At 38.2% G+C, this 21,838-nt stretch overlaps 1 protein-coding gene across 1 annotated transcript in view; it reads left to right on the top strand.

Annotated features, from left to right (window-relative positions):
* The window catches only part of DOCK3 (dedicator of cytokinesis 3), a 377,800-nt gene that overhangs the window by 57,844 nt on the left and 298,118 nt on the right, over positions 1–21,838 (top strand). Inside the window, exon 4 of the mRNA XM_065885910.1 lies at positions 8,842–8,897. Within this exon, the coding sequence (XP_065741982.1) occupies positions 8,842–8,897 (56 nt within the window). The remainder of the gene's footprint in view (positions 1–8,841; positions 8,898–21,838) is intronic.

Below are 21,838 nucleotides of genomic sequence, written 5' to 3'. Positions count from 1 at the left end.
GTTAAATAAACAACCTTACTTTACATCTGAAGAAACTAGAAGAAAGAAGAAGAAACTATGCCCAAATTTAGCAGAATCAAGGAAATAACAAAGATCAGGGTGAAAATAAATGAAAAAGAGACCAAAAAACAAGAGAAAAGGTTAATGTAACTAAGAGCTGGTTCTTTTAAAAGATAAACAAAATTGACTGAGGAAAAAAAAGACTCAAAATGAGAAATGAAAGAAGAGACATTGAAAATGATACCACAGAAATACAGAGGATTATAAGAGACTACTATGACAATTGTATGCTAACAAATTGGACCATCTAGAAGAAATGGATAAATTCCTAGAAACTTACAACCTATCCAGAATGAATCACGAGGAAATAGAACATCTGAATAGTCCAATAATCAGTAAGGAGATTGAATCAGTAATAAAAAACCTCCCAATGAAGAAAAGTTCAGGGCCAGATGACTTCACTGGTGAATTCTACTAAACTTTAAAGAAGAATTAACACCAGTCCTTCTCAAACTATTCCAAAAATTGAAGAGGAGGGAACACTTTCAGATTCATTTCATGAGGCTAGCATTACTCTGATACCAAAGCCACATAAGGACAGTGTAGGAAAAGAAAAATACGTGTCATTACTCCTGATGAATATAGATGCAAAAACTCTCAACAAAATATTAGCAGTTTTAATAGCATATGAAAAGGGTCATACACCATGATTAAGTGGGATTAATGCAAGGGATGCAAGGATGTTTCAACATTCACAAATCAGTGAATGTGCTATACTGCATCAATAGAATGAAACATAAAAATCATATGATCATCTCAATATATGCAAAGTTTTTTGACAAAATACATCCTTAAATGAATAAAACTGAAAACAAATTGGGTTTAGAAGGAACACATCTCAATCTAATAAAGGCCATATGTGATAAGCCCACAGCTAATGTCATACTCAGTGGTGAAAGTTGAAAACTTTTCCTCTAAGATGAGGAACAAGACAAGGGTGCCCACTCTCACCACGCCTATTAAACATAGTACTGGAAGTCCTAGCTAGAGCAGTCAGGTAAGAAAAGGAAATAAAAGGCATCAAAATGAGTAAAGAAGTAAAATTTTATTTGTTTGCATATGATATGATATATAGAAAATCCTAAAGATTCCCCCAAGAAACAGAACTAATCAATACATTCAGTAAAATTGCAGGATATAAAATGAACACAGAGAATTTAGTTGTGTTTTTATGCACTATCAATGAAATATCTGAAAAAGAAATAAAGGAAACAATCCCATTCACAGTAGCATCAGAATAATCAAATACTTGGGAATAAGTTTAACCAAGGAGGTGAAAGATCTGTACACTGAAAACTGTAAAATGCATTACTGTAGTCCAGCTGCTGATGGGTTTGTGTGGTATAGATTGAGTTTATTACTGATAGTGGTGTGGGCCAAAGAGTATTTAAAAAATACGCCATCTTCTGCTCACCCGCCGGGGCGGGCGGGTCTGAGAGCTGAGGCTCGGGCTTCGGTCGGAGCGCAGGGAGAGGACTGGGGTTGGCGGCGTGAATACAGCCTGCAGGGGTTAGTGCACCACGGCTAGCCGGGAGGGAGTAGGGAGTATGGGGAAAAGTCTGTACCTGCCGAAGAGGCAAGAGACTTTTTCTTCCCATTTTGTTTCCTGGTGCGCGAGGAGAGGGGATTAAGAGCGCTGCTTAAAGGAGCTCCAGAGACGGGTGCGAGCCGTGGCTAAAAGTGCGGACCCCAGAGACAGGCATGAGACGCTAAGGCTGCTGCTGCCACCACTAAGAAGCCTGTGTGCGAGCACAGGTCACTAGCCACACGCCTCTTCCGGGGAGCCTGTGCAGCCCGCCACTGCCAGGGTCCCGGGATCCAGGGACAACTTCCCCAGGAGAATGCACGGCGTGCCTCAGGCTGGTGCAACGTCACGCCGGCCTTTGCAGCCGCAGGATCGTCCCGCACTCCGTACCCCTCCCTCCTCCCCCCCGCCACCCCTGGCCTGAGTGAGCCAGAGTCCCCGAAGCACCTGCTCCCGTAACCCCGTCCTGTCTGAGCGAAGAACAGACACCCTCCGGCGACCTACATGCAAAGGTGGGGCCAAATCCAAAGCTGAGCCCCGGGAGCTGTGAGAACAAAGAAGAGAAAGGGAAATCTCTCCTAGCAGCCTCAGAAGCAGCAGATTAAAGCTCCACAATCAAGTTGATGTACCCTGCATCTGCGGAATACATGAATAGACAATGAATCATCCCAAATTGAGGAGGTGGACTTTGAGAGCAAGATTTATGATTTTTTCCCCTTTTCCTCTTTTTGTGAGTGTGTATGTGTATGCTTCTGTGTGAGATTTTGTCTGTATAGCTTTGCTTCCACCATTGTCCTAGGGTTCTGTCCATTTTTTTTCTTTAAAAATTTTTTTTTCTTAATAATTATTTTTTATTTTAATAACTTTATTTTATCTTACTTTATTTTATTTTATCTTCTTTCTTCCTTCCCTCTTTCTTTCCTCCCTCCCTCCTTCCCTCCCTCCTTTCTTTCTTTCTTTCTTTTTTTCTTTCTTCTTTTTCTCCCTTTTATTCTGAGCCGTGTGGATGAAGGGCTCTTGATGCTGCAGCGAGGAGTCAGTGCTGTGCCTCTGAGGTGGGAGAGCCAACTTCAGGACACTGGTCCACAAGAGACCTCCCAGCTCCACATAAGATCAAATGGCGAAAATCTCCCAGAGATCTCCATCTCAACACCAGCACCCAGCTTCACTCACCGACCAGCAAGCTACAGTGCTGGACACCCTACGCCAAACAACTAGCAAGACAGGAACACAACCCCACCCATTAGCAGAGAGGCTGCCTAAGATCATAGTAAGTCCACAGACACCCCAAAACACATCACCAGATGTGGACCTGCCCACCAGAAAGACAAGATCCAGCCTTATCCACCAGAAGACAGGCATTAGTCCCCTCCACCAGGAAGCCTACACAATCCACTGAACCAACTTTAGCCACTGGGGACAGACACCAAAAACAATGGGAACTACGAACCTGCAGTCTGCAAAAAGGAGACCCCAAACACAGTAAGATAGGCAAAATGAGAAGACAGAAAAACACACAGCAGATGAAGGAGCAAGATAAAAACCCACCAGACCTAACAAATGAAGAGGAAGTAGGCAGTCTACCTGAAAAAGAATTCGGAATAATGATAATAAAGATGATCCAAAATCTTAGAAATAGAATAGACAAAATGCAAGAAACATTTAACAAGGACCTAGAAGAACTAAAGATGAAACAAGCAATGATGAACAACACAATAAATGAAATTAAAAATACTCTAGATGGGATCAATAGCAGAATAACTGAGGCAGAAGAACGGATAAGTGACCTAGAAGATAAAATAGTGGAAATAACTACTGCAGAGCAGAATAAAGAAAAAAGAATGAAAAGAACTGGGGACAGTCTTAGAGACCTCTGGGACAACATTAAATGCACCAACATTCGAATTATAGGGGTTCCAGAAGAAGAGAAAAAGAAAGGGACTGAGAAAATATTTGAAGAGATTATAGTTGAAAACTCCCCTAATATGGAAAAGGAAATAGTTAATCAAGTCCAGGAAGCACAGAGAGTCCCGTACAGGATAAATCCAAAGAGAAATATGCCGACACATATTAATCAAACTGTCAAAAATTAAATACAAAGAAAACATATTAAAAGCAGCAAGGGAAAAACAATAAATAACACACAAGGGAATCCCCATAAGGTTAACAGCTCATCTTTCAGCAGAAACTCTGCAGGCCAGAAGGGAGTGGCAGGACATATTTAAAGTGATGAAGGAGAAAAACCTGCAACCAAGATTACTCTACCCAGCAATGATCTCATTCAGATTTGATGGAGAAATTAAAACCTTTATGGACAAGCAAAAGCTGAGAGAGTTCAGCACCACCAAATCAGCTTTACAACAAATGCTAAGGGAACTTCTCTAGGCAAGAAACACAAGAGAAGGAAAAGACCTACAATAACGAACCCAAAACAATTAAGAAAATGGGAATAGGAACATACATATCGATAATTACCTTAAATGTAAACGGACTAAATGCTCCCACCAAAAGACACAGATTGGCTGAATGGATACAAAAACAAGACCCATATATATGCTGTCTACAAGAGACCCACTTCAGACCTAGAGACGCGTACAGACTGAAAGTAAGGGGATGGCAAAAGATACTCCATGCAAATGGAAACCAAAAGAAAGCTGGAGTAGCAATTCTCATATCAGACAAAATAGACTTTAAAATAAGGACTATTAAAAGGGACAAAGAAGGACACTACATAATGATCAAGGGATCGATCCAAGAAGAAGATATAACAATTGTAAATATTTATGCACCCAGCATAGGAGCACCTCAATACATAAGGCAAATACTAACAGCCATAAAAGGGGAAATCGACAGTAGCACATTCATAGTAGGGGACTTTAACACCCCACTTTCACCAATGGACAGATCATCCAAAATGAAAATAAATAAGGAAACACAAGCTTTAAATGATACATTAAACAAGATGGACTTAATTGATATTTATAGGACATTCCATCCAAAACCAACAGAATACAAATTTTTCTCAAGTGCTCATGGAACATTCTCCAGGATAGATCATATCTTGGGTCACAAATCAAGCTGTGGTAAATTTAAGAAAATTGATATTATATCAGGTATCTTTTCCGACCACAACACCATGAGACTAGATATCAATTACAGGAAAAGATCTGTAAAAATTACAAACACTTGGAAGCTAAGCAATACAGTACTTAATAACAAAGTGATCACTGAAGAAATCGAAGAGGAAATAAAAAAATACCTAGAAACAAATGACAATGGAGACACAACGACCCAAAACCTATGGGATGCAGCAAAAGCAGTTCTAAGAGGGAAGTTTATAGCATACAATCCTTCCTTAAGAAACAGGAAACATCTCGAATAAACAACCTAACCTTGCACCTAAAGCAATTAGAGAAAGAAGAACAAAAGAACCCCAAAGTTAGCAGAAGGAAAGAAATCATAAAAATCAGATCAGAAATAAATGAAAAAGAAATGAAGGAAATGATAACAAAGATCAATAAAACTAAAAGCTGGTTCTTTGAGAAGATAAGCAAAATTGATAAACCATTAGTCAGACTCATCAAGAAAAAAAGGGAGAAGACTCAAATCAATAGAATTAGAAATGAAAAAGGAGAAGTAACAACTGACACTGCAGAAATACAGAAGATCATGAGAGATTACTACAGTCAACTCTATGCCAATAAAATGGACAACCTGGAAGAAATGGAAAAATTCTTAGAAATGCACAACCTGCCAAGACTGAACCAGGAAGAAATAAAAAAATATGAACAGACCAATCACAAGCACTGAAATTGAAACTGTGATTAAAAATCTTCCAACAAACAAAAGCCCAGGACCAGATGGCTTCACAGGCGAATTCTATCAAACATTTAGAGAAGAGCTAACACCTATCGTTCTCAAACTCTTCCAAAATATAGCAGAGGGAGGAACACTCCCAAACTCGTTCTACGCGGCCACCATCACCCTGATACCAAATCAGACAAGAATGTCAGAAAGAAAGAAAGCTACAGGCCAATGTCACTGTTGAACATAGATGCAAAAATCCTCAACAAAATACTAGCAAACAGAATCCAACAGCACATTAAACGGATCATACACCATGAGCAAGTGGGGTTTATTACAGGAATGCAAGGATTCTTCAGTATATGCAAATCAATCAACGTGATACACCATATTAACAAATTGAAGGAGATAAACCATATGATCATCTCAACAGATGCAGAAAAAGCTTTCGAGAAAATTCAACACCCATTTATGATAAAAACCCTGCAGAAAGTAGGCATAGAGGGAACTTTCCTCAACATAATAAAGGCCATATATGACAAACCCACAGCCACCATCGTCCTTAATGGTGAAAAACTGAAACCATTTCCACTAAGATCAGGAACAAGACAAGGTTGCCCACTCTCACCACTCTTATTCAACATAGTTTTGGAAGTTTTAGCCACAGCAATCAGAGAAGAAAAGGAAATAAAAGGAATCCAAACCAGAAAAGAAGAAGTAAAGCTGTCACTGTTTGCAGATGACATGATACTATACATAGAGAATCCTAAAGATGCAACCAGAAAATTACTAGAGCTAATCAATGAATTTGGTAAAGTAGCAGGATACAAAATTAATGCATAGAAATCTCTAGCATTCTTATACACTAATGATGAAAAATCTGAATGTGAAATTAAGAAAACACTCCCATTTACCATTTCAACAAAAAGAATAAAATATCTTGGAATAAACCTACCTAAGGAGACAAAAGACCTGTATGCAGAAAATTATAAGACACTGATGAAAGAAATTAAAGATGATACAAACAGATGGAGAGATATACCATGTTCTTGGATTGGAAGAATCAACATTGTGAAAATGATTCTACTACCCAAAGCAATCTACAGATTCAATGCAATCCCTATCAAACTACCACTGGCATTTTTCACAGAACTAGAACAAAAAATTTCACAATTTGTATGTAAACACAAAAGACCCCGAATAGCCAAGGCCATCTTGAGAAAGAAAAACGGAGCTGGAGGAATCAGACTCCCTGACTTCAGACTGTACTACAAAGCTACAGTAATCATGACAGTATGGAACTGGCACAAAAACAGAAATATAGATCAATGGAACAGGATAGAAAGCCCAGAGATAAACCCATGCACATATGGTCACCTTATCTTTGATAAAGGAGGTAGGAATGTACAGTGGAGAAAGGACAGCCTCTTCAATAAGTGGTGCTGGGTAAACTGGACAGCTACATGTAAAAGTATGAGATTAGATCACTCCGTAACACCATACACAAAAATAAGCTCAGAATGGATTAAAGACCTAAATGTAAGGCCAGAAACTGTCAAACTCTTAGAGGAAAACATAGGCAGAACACTCTATGACATAAATCACAGCAAGATCCTTTTTGACCCACGTCCTAGAGAAATCGAAATAAAAACAGAAGTAAACAAATGGGACCTAATGAAACTTCAAAGCTTTTGCACAGCAAAGGAAACCATAAAGAAGACCAAAGGACAGCCCTCAGAATGGGAGAAAATGTTTGCGAATGAATCAATGGACAAAGGATTAATCTCCAAAATTTATAAGCAGCTCATTCAGCTCAATAACAAAACAACAAACAACCCAATCCAAAAATGGGCAGAAGACCTAAATAGACATTTCTCCGAAGAAGATATACAGACTGCCAACAAACACATGAAAGAATGCTTAACGTGATTAGTCATTAGAGAAATGCAAATCAAAACTACAATGAGATATCATCTCACACCAGTCAGAATGGCCATCATCAAAAAATCTAGAAACAATAAATGCTGGAGAGTGTATGTAGAAAAGGGAACACTCTTGCACTGCTGGTGGGAATGTGAATTGGTACAGCCACTATGGAGAACAGTATGGAGGTTCCTTAAAAAACTAAAAATAGAACTACCGTATGACCCAGCAATCCCACTACTGGGTATATACCCTGAGAAAACCATAATTCAAAAAGAGTCATGTACCAAAATTTTCATTGTGGCTCTATTTACAATAGCCCGGAGATGGAAACAACCTAAGTGTCCATCATCGGATGAATGGATAAAGAAGATGTGGCACATATATACAATGGAATATTACTCAGCCATAAAAAGAAATGAAATTGAGCTATTTGTAATGAGGTGGATGGACCTGGAGTCTGTCATACAGACTGAAGTAAGTCAGAATGAGAGACAGGTACCCTATGCTAACACATATATATGGAATTTAAGAAAAAAAAATGTCATGAAGAACCTAGGGGTAAGACAGGAATAAAGACACAGACCTACTAGAGAATGGACTTGAGGCTATGGGGAGGGGGAAGGGTAAGCTGTGACGAGGTGAGAGAGTGGCATGGACATATATACACTACCAAGCGTAAGATAGATAGCTAGTGGGAGGCAGCCGCATAGCACAGGGAGATCAGCTTGGTGCTTTGTGACCACCTGGAGGGGTGGGATAGGGAGGATGGGAGGGAGGGAGATGCAAGAGGGAGGAGATATGGGAACGTATGTATATGTATAAGTGATTCACTTTGTTATAAAGTAGAAACTAACACACACAAAAAAAAAAGAAATAGAAAAATAAAAAATAGGCCATCTGTGTTTTATTTCAAGGGAGTTTTATACACCAGGAAAAAGAGTGAAACATTGATTGGAAAACTTATTTGTTTTCTAAAACAATACATTTTTTATCCCTTAGGAACTGAAATCAAATTATGGCAGATACCAAAGTGGAAGCCGTTTGGAAAGAGTAAAAGAAGAAATATTTATAAAAGCTCCCAGATTGATTTATTCTTGTGAATACAAATGTTACCCAGAATGTGAGGATTCTTTCTCTAGCTCAGAGCTGGATAATCTGTAAATTGTTTGTTAGATGATGATGTCGTTTTGTAGATACATGTCAAGCTCTGTACGTTAAGTCTATATCCTAAGAGTGATTTGATGAATATTTCTAAAACTTAAAGAAAATTGATTTTTGGTGGTTGCTTAACATCACAGTTGTTTTTTCCCTGAGGATAGTCTCTGATTGCAAATGACAGTGAAATTCCTGTTGAATATAGTTTGTGCAACTTTGTATTCTTAATATGTAAAGTGGTTGCTACATTAAAAGATGTACTGTGTTGTTGATAGAGTAGTTCCATGCTGAAATCTGGCTGCTATTTTAGTCTATATGAGATGTTAATCACAAATTACTTTTTCTAATGGAAAACCTTTTCTCTTTTACAGGGGATCTTTCCTGCAAATTACATTCATTTGAAAAAAGCAATTGTCAGTAATAGGGGGTGAGTAGTTGGCTTTACTAAATTTATTTATAATTTTTATTGGTTACAGAGGAAGGCTGTTTTCTTTTTGGTTCATAGTATAAAATATATTATTGGCATGTTTTCCTGCAAAAAATATACCTGTTTTATCATATATAATTCTGAGGACATAATTTTATCTTAAAATACTGACAACTTTAACCTCTTTTCCTGTATACTGGAAAGGTAATTTGTTATAAATTTTATAAAACAATTATGCATGCAGCATGTTTTTTAAAAATGATGTACTATTTTGAGAATAGTCCTTGATGAGAGGTTAGGAGTTAGTGATAAATCTGTCATTTTGTTTCTGTATGTGAAAGTGAGGGAGACTTTTAAAATCTTTTCGTTCTGCAAATAGAAATTGAAAAAACTAAGGTTAAAAGGACAGTGTAGAAAACGGGTATGTAGTTTGGTCACAAATTTGTGAAACATAAGCAATTTCTGAATAGAGAGGCGAATTGTAAATATATCAAAATGTTAACATTTATTGTTTTTGCATGTTCAGATTTTGGGTGATTTTAAAAAATTCTTTACTGTTATGTCTTATTTTTAAAAGTAATAGGTATTATTATTAGATTGTGATTTTTTATTTTAAAATTCATCATTTTAAAATATAAAATTTAAGATACTGTCTAACTATGTAGCTTTTGGTACTAGAAATTATGTTTTTGACCAGAGGTTGAGTTAGCATCAGAGTATCCTTCTGGTAAGTTAGGGTTTAGTCAGGAAAAGAGAAACTTATGAGTCACTTTATGAAATAGAATCTAACATAGGGAATTTTAGACACATATTTGAAGAGTGAAAGAAAAAAAGGAGGAAATACTGATATAACCCAGAATAATCACTGCATTAAAGCATTCTATACTCTAATGTCTGGGAATACAAAAGATAATAGGTTGGGGATACTGGAACCCTGGAACTGCTCCATATTTTAGTATATACATCTTAAGAAAAAGTACATTCTCTAACATAATCACAGTATAATTATTACACTCAGGAAATGTAACATTGATATAATAGTACTATAAAATATATAGTCCATATTCAGATGTCTCCCTAATTGTCCCATGAATGTCCTTTCTAGCTGTTTTCGTTTGGTTGGTTTTTTGGGGGTCGGGAGTGTGTGGTCCAGGATCCAATCAAGAATTAAATATTACATTTTATCATTGTCATGTCATAATCTCTTTTAATTTAGAACAGTTCTCCAGCCTTGGTGTTCTTTTTTCTTTTCAAGGCATTGACTTTGTTGAAATGCCCAGGCCAGTTGTTTTGTAAAATGTCCCTCAATTTGTTTTTTTTTTTTTTTTTTAAACATCTTTATTGGGGTATAATTGCTTTACAATGGTGTGTTAGTTTCTGCTTTATAACAAAGTGAATCAGCTATACATATACATATGTTCCCATATGTCTTCCCTCTTGCGTCTCCCTCCCTCCCACTCTCCCCATCCCACCCCTCCAGGCTGTCACAAAGCACCGAGCTAATATCCCTGTGCCTTGCGGCTGCTTCCCCCCAGCTATCTACCTTACTACGTTTGTTAGTGTGTATATGTCCATGACTCTCTCTCACCCTGTCAAAACTCACCCTTCCCCCTCCCCATATCCTCAAGTCCGTTCTCCAGTAGGTCTGCATCTTTATTCCTGTCTTACCCCTAGGTTCTTCATGACATTTTTTTTTCCCTTAAATTCCATATATATGTGTTAGCATACGGTATTTGTCTTTTTCTTTCTGGCTTACTTCACTCTGTATGACAGACTCTAGGTCTATCCATCTCATTACATATAGCTCAATTTCATTTCTTTTTAAGGCTGAGTAATATTCCATTGTGTATATGTGCCACATCTTCTTTATCCATTCATCCGATGATGGGCGCTTAGGTTGTTTCCATCTCCGGGCTATTATAAATAGAGCTGCAATGAACATTTTGGTATATGACTCTTTTTGAATTTTGGTTTTCTCAGGGTATATGCCCAGTAGTGGGATTGCTGGGTCATATGGTAATTCTATTTGTAGTTTTTTAAGGAACCTCCATATTGTTCTCCATAGTGGCTGAACCAATTCACATTCCCACCAGCAGTGCAAGAGTGTCCCCTTTTCTCCACACCCTCTCCAGCATTTATTGTTTCTAGATTTTTTGATGATGGCCATTCTGACTGGTGTGAGATGATATCTCATTGTAGTTTTGATTTGCATTTCTCTAATGACTAATCACGTTAAGCATTCTTTCATGTGTTTGTTGGCAGTCTGTATATCTTCTTTGGAGAAATGTCTATTTAGGTCTTCTGCCCATTTTTGGATTGGGTTGTTTGTTTTTTTGTTATTGAGCTGCATGAGCTGCTTGTAAATTTTGGAGATTAATCCTTTGTTAGTTGCTTCATTTGCAAATGTTTTCTCCCATTCTGAGGGTTGTCTTTTGGTCTTGGTTATGGTTTCCTTTGCTGTGCAAAAGCTTTGAAGTTTCATTAGGTCCCATTTGTTTATTTTTGTTTTTATTTCCATTACTCTAGGAGGTGGGTCAGAAAGGATCTTGCTGTGATTTATGTCATAGAATGTTCTTCCTATGTTTTCCTCTAAGAGTTTGATAGTTTCTGGCCTTACATTTAGGTCTTTAATCCATTTTGAGCTTATTTTTGTGTATGGTGTTAGGGAGTGTTCTAATCTCATACTTTTACATGTACCTGTCCAGTTTTCCCAGCACCATTTATTGAAGAGGCTGTCCTTTCTCCACTGTACATTCCTGCCTCCTTTATCAAAGATAAGGTGTCCATATGTGCATGGGTTTATCTCTGGGCTTTCTATCCTGTTCCACTGATCTATCTTTCTGTTTTTGTGCCAGTACCATACTGTCTTGATTACTGTTGCTTTGTAATATAGTCTGAAGTCAGGGAGCCTGATTCCTCCAGCTCCTTTTTTCGTTCTCAAGATGGCTTTGGCTATTCGGGGTCTTTTGTGTTTCCATACAAATTGTGAAATTTTTTGTTCTAGTTCTGTGAAAAATGCCAGTGGTAGTTTGATAGGGATTGCATTGAATCTGTAGATTGCTTTGGGTAGTAGAGTCATTTTCACAATGTTGATTCTTCCGATCCAAGAACATGGTATATCTCTCCATCTATTTGTATCATCTTTAATTTCTTTCATCAGTGTCTTATAATTTTCTGCATACAGGTCTTTCGTATCCTTAGGTAGGTTTATTCCTAGATATTTTATTCTTTTTGTTGCAATGGTAAATGGGAGTGTTTTCTTGATTTCACTTTCAGATTTTTCATCATTAGTATATAGGAATGCCAGAGATTTCTGTGCATTAATTTTGTATCCTGCTACTTTACCAAATTCATTGATTAGCTCTAGTAGTTTTCTGGTAGCATCTTTAGGATTCTCTATGTATAGTATCATGTCATCTGCAAACAGTGACAGCTTTACTTCTTCTTTTCTGGTTTGGATTCCTTTTATTTCCTTTTCTTCTCTGATTGCTGTGGCTAAAACTTCCAAAACTATGTTGAATAAGAGTGGTGAGAGTGGGCAACCTTGTCTTGTTCCTGATCTTAGTGGAAATGCTTTCAGTTTTTCACCATTGAGGATGATGTTTGCTGTGGGCTTCTCATATATGGCCCTTATTATGTTGAGGAAAGTTCCCTCTATGCCTACTCTCTGGAGGGTTTTTATCATAAATGGGTGTTGAATTTTGTCGAAAGCTTTCTCTGCATCTATTGAGATGATCATATGGTTTTTCTCCTTCAATTTGTTAATATGGTTTATCACATTGATAGATTTGCGTATATTGAAGAATCCTTGCATTCCTGGAATCCTCAATTTGTATTTGTCTGTTTCCTCATGGTTAGATTCAGCTTAAGCATCTTAGATAGCAATACTACATGGGTGGTGGTGTGCATTAAAATGGTCAAATTTCTCCTGGATATCTTCCCAATGCTTGGTTAGATCAGCAGGACTGGGACTTGGGGCTCTACCTTAGCAAATATCAACCAGGAGTTGAGGGCCTCTCAGTCAGAGAACATGCATTGTGTTTCTATCATGTACCTTCTTCATTGCATCCTGCCATACTCGGGAGCATAACTGTGCTCTCAGTGCTTCCTAGGGTATATCATCTGCTTCTTGAAAAACTTGTGCCATTTGTACTGAAGTACTTCTTGTTTTATTTGGTTGACATGGAGTGAAATTGCTTGAATAATCCATCTGTGGGAATGTTTTTACGGGAACTTTAAAAATTTTCATATTTTCACTTATCTTTTAAAGTGTTTCTTGATATCTGGGTTTTCTGATTCTTAAAATGATTCAGGTATTGTTGCTACTTTTTTTTTTTTTTTGAGGTACGTGGGCCTCTCACTGTTGTGGCCTCTCCCGTTGCAGAGCACAGGCTCCGGACATGCAGGCTCAGCGGCCATGGCTCACGGGCCCAGCCACTCTGTGGCATGTGGGATCCTCCCGGACCGGGGCACTAACCCGTGTCCCCTGCATCGGCAGGCGTACTCTCAACCAATGCACCACCAGGGAAGCCCTGTTGCTACTTTTTATACAGTTTCACTGAAAAACTTATACATTTGTAGTAAACTAGAGGATTTTAGGGCTGATAAAAGACATGACCATGAGATAGTAGTAGCACATAATGAGCTTTATTTAGGCAGAGCTCTGACAAGTTGCAAAGGAAATATGTCACAGCAGGAGACCTTTCAGAGACAGCAGTGCAGGGCTACAACCAGAAGGGGGAAAGGGTACTTGAACTCTTTGGGGAGAGGGGTAGCAGAGAGGAGACTCATGTGTCCAGATCATGTCACTCAGTTACAAGATGGGAATTCTCTGTTCAGAGAGCACCGCAGGACAGCAGCAGCTTGGAATCTTTTATAGCCCCAAGGTTTGTCTTATCTATGGCTAGCAGACATTGAGAGCAGTTTCATTAAGTATGTAAAACAGGTAGGCTCTAAATGAAAAGCTAAGGTACTAGTTTTCATAAAGGATAGCAGCTAGAGTAGCTCTGTGAATCTGGATACCAAGACTTAGAGGACAGTCTCTTCAGGATGCTACTCCTGAAGTTTTACACTGTTTTCCATGTTTATGTTGCTCCTCTTGAGATTCACATTATCAGGAGAGTGGCAGAATGTCAGAGGCTGTGTTGTGTGCACCCAGGAGATTTAGTACATTAAATAAATATAATAGATGCAAAAAACCCCCCATTTAATTAAGTCAGCATTCATTTAAAATATGTATTTTTAGCCATAAGGCTATCAGCGGTTTCACAGCAGAAGCCTAACAAGCCAGGAGAGAAGGGGTTCTATATTCATAGTGCTGAAGGAAAAAATACCAGGAATACTTTACCTGGCAAAGTTGTCTTTCAGATGTGAGGGAGAGATAAAGACTTTCGTAGAAAAACGAAAGTTGTGGGGGTTCATAATCATTGGATCTACTAGATCGGCCTTACAAACAATGCTAAAGGGTGTTCTTCAAGCTGAAATCAAAGGATACTAGTTAATAACATGAAACCATATGAAAGTATAAAACACTGGTAAAGGTAGGTATATAGTCAAATTCAGAATACTCTGACACTGTAATGGTGTGTGAAACACTTAACTCTAGTATAAATGTGAAAAGACAGAGGTATTCAAAATAATGATAGCTATAATAATTTGTAATGGATGCACAGTATAAAATGTAAATTGTGATGTCAAAAACATAAAATGTAGTGGGGGTAGTGAAAGTGTAGAGTTTTTATATGCAATTGATGTTAAGTAGTTATCAGCCTAAAATAGACTGTTATAACTGCAAGGTGTTTCATGTAAGCCTCATTGTAACCACAAAGCAAACACCTATAGTAGAAACACAGGAGATAAAGAGAAAAGAATCAAAGCATACCACCAGAGAAATCCATCAAATCACAAAGGAAGTCAACAAGAGAGGAAGAAAGTAACAACAGAAGAGCCAGAAGGTTAGTAAGATGGTTTTAGTAAGTCATTACCTGTCAATAATTACTTTAAATGTATATGGAATAAATTATCCATTCAAATGACATAGGGTGGCTGGTGAATAAAAAACAAGACCCCCTATATGCTGCCTATAAGGGACTCACTACACCTTTAAGGGTAAACATAGGCTCAAAGCGGAGGAATAGAAAAAGATATTCCATGCAAATGGAAGCCAAAAGATGTCAATGACAGCTTTTCTTATATCAGACAAAATAGATTTTAAGTCCAAAACTATAAGGACAAACAAAGAAGGTGAATATGTAGTGATAAAGGGGTTAATTCATCAAGAGCAAAAAACAGTTGTAAATATATGTCACCCAACATCAGAGCACCTAAAGATAGCAAGTATTAACAGAACTGAAGGGAGAAATATACAGCAATTCAATAATATTGGATGTCTTCAGTACTCCACTTTCAACATCAAATTTTATTGTATTGCTGTCCATTTGACATTTAAAGAAATACCAGTCCTTCTCAAACTCTTCCAAAAAGTTGAAGAGGAGGGAACACTCCCAGACTCATTTTATAAGGCCAGTATTGCCCTGATATCAAAGCTAGACAAGAATACTACATGAAAAGAATTATAGGCCATTATCTCTGATGAACATAGATGCAGAGTCCTCAACAAAATCCTGGCAAACCAAATTCAACAGCACATTAAAATCATTCACCATGATCAAGTGGGATCTATCCCTGGGATGCAAGGATGGTTTAACATATGCAAATCAGTAAGTGTGATACATCAAATTCACAGAATGAATGATAGAATCCAATGACTCTCTCAATAGATGCAGAAAAGGCATTTGCAAAATACAACATGCCTTCATATTTAAAACTCTTAACAAATTAGGTATAAAAAGACTATGCTTCACCATAATAAAGGCCACATATAACAAGCCCATAGCTAACTCTCATACTCAATGGTTAGGAATAAGACAAGGGGATGCCACTCTCTCTAGTTCTATTTGACACAGTACTGGAATTCCTAGCTAGCGCCATTGAGAAAGAAAAAATAAAAGACATCCAAATAGGAAAGGAAGAAGTAAAATAGTTTCTCTTTGCATATGGCATGATCTTATATATTGGAAACCTTAAAAACATCAGTTCTCTTATATTTTCCAGGAAATTTTTATATCCCCATTTTCATATTCATATATATATTTATAAATTCATTTATTTTTGGCTGCATTGGGTCTTCGTTGCTGCATGTGGGTATTCTCTAGTTGCAACGAGCAGGGGCTACTCTTCGTTGCAGTACGTGAGCTTCTCATTGTGGTGGCTTCTCTTATTGTGGAGCACGGGTTCTAGGCACATGGGCTTCAGTAGTTGTGGCATGCGGGCTCAGTAGTTGTGGCTTGCAGGCTCTAGAGCATAGGCTCAGTAGTTGTGGCACACGGGCTTAGTTGCTCCATGGCATGTGGGATCTTCCCGGACCAGGGCTCTAACCCATGTCCCCTGCATTGGCAGGCGGATTCTTAACTGCTGCACCACCAGGGAAGTCCCTCCATTTTCATATTTTTTGTCATAAAGTTTTTTAAATTGTATTTCTTAGTATACTTTAAAATCTTCACTGCATTTATGGTTATATCCCTCCTTTTATACTGATATTGTTTTTGTGCTTTTTAAAATTCATTTTCACATCATCAGTCTTTCTGAAGTTTATCTGTTATGATTTTGCAAAGAACCAGCCTTTTCACATGCTGATCCGGACTCTTGTCTCTCATTGTTTTCTGTTTTGTTAATGTATTTATCAATTTTCATAAATAACATTTTCTATTTTTTGTTGTTGATCTCTAGGTTTTTAAATTTTTAAAAAATTTAAAATTTTTGTCGGTTTTTAGGTTGGGCACTTAGTGAATTTATTTTTAGTCTTTTCTAATACAAGAATTGGAGATTATAGAATTACGTCTATATAATGCTTTAGCTATATTACACAAGGTTTTATCCTTAGTATGTCTTTCCAGATTGATGATATCTAGAATATTTTCCCTTCTAGAGAAATGGAGAATAGTTTCATAATGTTTCTCTTTTGCTCTTCTATAACATGTGGATTGTAGTGTAAATGAAACCTCATCATTATACCCTTTAAAAGTAGGTGGTGATGCACATATGGTCACCTTATTTTTGATAAAGGAGGCGAGAATATACAATGGAGAAGACAGTCTCTTCAATAAGTGGTGCTGGGAAAACTGGACAGCTACATGTAAAAGAATGAAATTAGAGCACTCCCTAATACCATACACAAAAATAAACTCAAAATGGATTAAAGACCTAAATGTGAGGCCAGACGCTCTCAAACTCTTAGAGGAAAACATAGGCAGAACACTCTGACATAAATCACAGCAAGATCCTTTTTGACCCACCTCCTAGAGAAATGGAAATAAAAACAAAAGTAAACAAATGGGACGTAATGAAACTTAAAAGCTTCTGCACAGCAAAGGAAACCATAAACAAGACGAAAAGACAACCCTCAGAATTGGAGAAAATATTTGCAAATGAAGCAACCGACAGAGGATTAATCTCCAAAATTTATAAGCAGCTCATGCAGCTCAATATCAAAAAAACAAATAACCCAATCCAAAAATGGGCAGAAGACCTAAATAGACATTTCTCTAAAGAAGATATACAGATTGCCAACAAACACATGAAAGAATGCTCAACATCATTAATCATTAGAGAAATGCAAATCAAAACTACAATGAGATATCATCTCATACTGGTCAGAATGGCCATCATCAAAAAATCTACAAACAATAAATGCTGGAGAGGGTGTGGAGAAAAGGGAACCCTCTTGCATTGTTGGTGGGAATGTAAATTGATACAGCCACTATGGAGAGCAGTGTGGAGGTTCCTTAAAAAACTACAAATAGAACTACCATACGACCCAGCAATCTCACTACTGGGCATATACCCTGAGAAAACCATAATTCAAAAAGAGTCATGTACCACAATGTTCATTGCAGCTCTGTTTACAATAGCCAGGACATGGAAGCAACCTAAGTGTTCATCAACAGATGAATGAATAAAGAAGATGTGGCACATATATACAATGGAATATTACTCAGCCATAAAAAGAAATGAAATTGAGTTATTTGTAGTGAGGTGGACAGACCTGGAGTCTATCATACAGAGTGAAGTAAGTCAGAAAGGGGAAAACAAATACCGTATGCTAACACATATATATGGAATCTAAAAAAAAAATGGTTCTGAAGAACCTAGGGGCAGGACAGGAATAAAGACGCAGATGTAGAGAATGGACTTGCGGGCACGGGGAAGGGTAAGGGTAAGCTGGGACGAAGTGAGAGAGTGACATGGACATATATACACTACCAAATGTAAAATAGGTAGCTACTGGGAAGCAGCCACATAGCACAGGGAGGTCAGCTCAGTGCTTTGTGACCACCTAGAGAGGAGGGATAGGGAGGGTGGGAGAGAGATGCAAGAGGGAGGAGATATGGGGATATATGTATAGCTGATTCACTTTGTTATAAAGCAGGAAGTAACACACCATTGTAAAGCAATTATACTCCAATAAAGATGTTAAAAAAAAGTAAGTGGGGAAAGGAAGAGGGAAGACATCAATGAAGTAAAATTTATAAGTATATATGATACAGTATGGAGTAATATATAGTAGATGTTATAGACATGTTTCTCTACCTGGTTGCAGGTTGCATCAATAACTTCCCATCTTTGCTACCCATTTCATGATCTCTTCTTTTTAACTAGTACCTCAGCTAATGGTATTTGAGCCCTTGGTAGTTCTGTATGTTTCAGGATGCTATAGTCTTCCATTAACTTTTAGCACAGAGCATGGCAGTATTAGGATGTTCCTTGAGGATCCCTTCGGTTGCATCTATACTTTTCCCCACTTCTTTTGTATAGCAGCAAGCCTGTTTCTTCTTGAGGACTAGTACTAATTAATCATGCCAGCCAATACCAAAAGTGCCTTTTTTTTGTTTGCCCAGTGGCAGGAAGAACCTAAACATGAAATGGCTTCATGGTAATCTCAGATTCATTGTAATTGAATAATGTTCTCATCTGGTATATTCATGCTTCATAATAATTCTGTATTAGCAGAGTCTGAGTCCTCAGAGATGGGAAGTTAAAATTTTACAAGTGAGTCATTATGTTTGAGAGTGAGAAGTGCCCCTTCCATCTCTATCTCTTCTTTTTCGAACCATGTATTCTGCCTGTGGGAGAAACATAACTCTATATTGGTTGCTGGTTCAGAGCAGTTATCACAATATGTGGATAGTACCTTTAAAAAGGTGGCATAACAAAGTCTCTTATAGTTCTCTCTGTTGCTTTATACAGTCCAGTGCTCTGGGTGATGAAATAATTAGTAATATCAGTAAATCCTGTGAGTATCAATTCCTTATTCTACTTCTTTTACTTTAAAGTGAGTTCCTACCTCATATTGTAGTTTTAAACATATTAATGTGATGGCAAATCAGATATTCAGTAGTCTATGGAAGGTCCATTGCCAGAAATAAAATAGGCATAGAAAGAAAATTCAAATCCCATCCCTTTCATGATCAGTGGAGTCCACTGTAATGAACTTGCCTATCGGTGTTGGCTAATTAATCCACTTAATGTATGGTACCGTATCAGAGACTCAATGCTACTCAGTTCTTTTTTTTAAAGTTTTATTTATTTATTTAGGCTGTGCTGGATCTTTTAATTGCAGCATGCAGAATCTTTAGTTGCGCCATGCGAACTCTTAGTTGCAGCATGCCTGTGGGATCTAGTTCCTTGACCAGGGATCAAACCTAGGCCCCCTGCATTGGGAGCACGGAGTCTTATCCACTGGACCCCCAGGGAAGTCCCTACTGGCCAGTTCTGATTCAACAGTTATGGTACTGTTACTGAACCAAACTTTGGTCTCCTTGCCCACATGCAGTTAAGCCAGTCTGCTAACTCTGGGTTGTGATTAAGGAAAGTGCACCATTTATTGCAGGGCGCCAAGCAAGGAGTCCAGGTAGCAAGTGCTTAAAAGTCCTGAACTCCCTGAAGGCTTTCAGGGAAAGGTTTTTTGTTTTTTTTTTTCTTTTTTTTTTTTTTTTTTTTTGCGGTACACGGGCCTCTGACTGTTGTGGCGTCTCCTGTTGTGGAGCACAGGCTCTGGATGCGCAGGCTCAGCAGCCATGGCTCACGGGCCCAGCCGCTCCGCGGCGTGTGGGATCTTCCTGGACCGGGGCACAAACCCATGTCCCCTGCATCGGCAGGCGGACTCTCAACCACTGCGCCACCAGGGAAGCCCAATAACTTCTATCTTTTACACCACATTCATCTTGGGATGGCTAGGAAAGGAAACATTGATTTCATGGAACACTGGGGATAGTTGGTATGGGGCATAACGAAAACTGGCTTGCTCTGCAAGACAGCTCATTTGGGTGAGCCAATCTAAAAGTCTTCAAGCAAGGCAAGAACACCGTCATCACAGTAGAGGAGGGTCTTTTTCTGCTGCAAAGGGAGGTTTAGTAGCAGCGAAACTTAGGGTCTTCTGTGTTATCCAGTGTCTCTATCTCTACCATTTTTTCCAAGTCAGTAGCCTGATTTTTATCTTAAAATATATAAAAGGCCATAAATTCAACTGACCTTGTAATTCAGCAATGATCAGGATCAAAAACTAGAGTATGGGTTTTGGCTATTTGAACACTAAAGATGAAAGAGAAGATTGCTCTGAACTCTTACACAGAGCATCAGTAAAGTGAGCATTCAGCTTTTTGAAGCCCTGGTTTCTTGACTAGAGATTATCCTTCCAATTAGATATTACAGAGTATCAAATTGTCTCATCTATCCATTCTATGTCTGCTAGATTTATTTAACTGTTAGTTTAGAATACAGGTAAAGGGAGAAACAGTAGCTCAGCAGTACCCAGAAGGTCTCTTGCTTTTTGATCATGTAGGCCAAGTTATCCTTTTATACTTGTCTTTTTAAAAAAAAATTACCTTTGACATCATTGTTGGTCTGTTTTTTTTTTTTTTTTAGAAATTAGCAAGCTGTTAATTTTTTTATTTTTATTTATTTTTATTTATTTATTTTTTTAAATTTATTTATTTTTGGCTGTGTTGGGTCTTCGTTTCTGTGAGAGGGCTTTCTCTAGTTGCGGCGAGCGGGGGCCACTCTTCATTGCGGTGCGCGGGCCTCTCACTGTTGCGGCCTTCTCTTGTGGAGCACAGGCTCCAGACGCGCAGGCTCAGTAGTTGTGGCGTACGGGCTTAGTTGCTCCGCGGCATGTGGGATCTTCCCAGACCAGGGCTCGAACTTGCATCCCCTGCATTGGCAGGCAGATTCTCAACCACTGCGCCACCAGGGAAGCCCTGTTGGTCTGTTTTTTAAACTTCCCTTAAACTTAGCCTCAGACTTTCCCGCCAGGATGGAGCTGAGAAGATAGTGTTAGACTCTGCTTATAATTTTATGGATTTCTGTTGCATGTGTTCTGGGAACCTTGTTATTACCTTTACGACATATGGTTGGGGATCTGTGGCCTTAAAGTGGATAGATGAGAGAGGGAATAAGAAGGGAATCTATAATGGCATCCACTAAAGAAATATTGGGAGAGTTATTGAGAGTCTGCTGTCAAAGAACAGTGCAAAGGACGTGATCATCTCAAGGACTATGGAAATGAGTTGTGCTTTGTACAGTATTAGACAACTTAGAGAAAGACAAGCTTATGTCCTAAATTGTCACAGCTTGACATGGAATGAAAAGCAGGAACTTTCTATGATTACGCTTTCCTACCTGTGTTACTGCAATGCCTTCTAACTGCTCTCCCCACTTCTATCCATGCCCACCTACAGTTTATTCTCAATATAGCTGCCAGAGTGGTTTTTTAAAAATACAAGTTAGATCATGTTACATCTGTGCTTAAGACCTTCCAGTGGTTCGCATGTCACTCAAAGCAAAAACCTAAGCTCTTACAAAGGCTTACAAGGTTTTATGATGTG

Source organism: Phocoena phocoena, chromosome 10 (genome assembly GCF_963924675.1).
Source record: "Phocoena phocoena chromosome 10, mPhoPho1.1, whole genome shotgun sequence".
Classification (NCBI taxonomy): Eukaryota; Metazoa; Chordata; class Mammalia; order Artiodactyla; family Phocoenidae; genus Phocoena; species Phocoena phocoena.
Note: the sequence above shows the minus strand (reverse complement) of the source record. Positions and strands in the feature narration are given on the sequence as shown.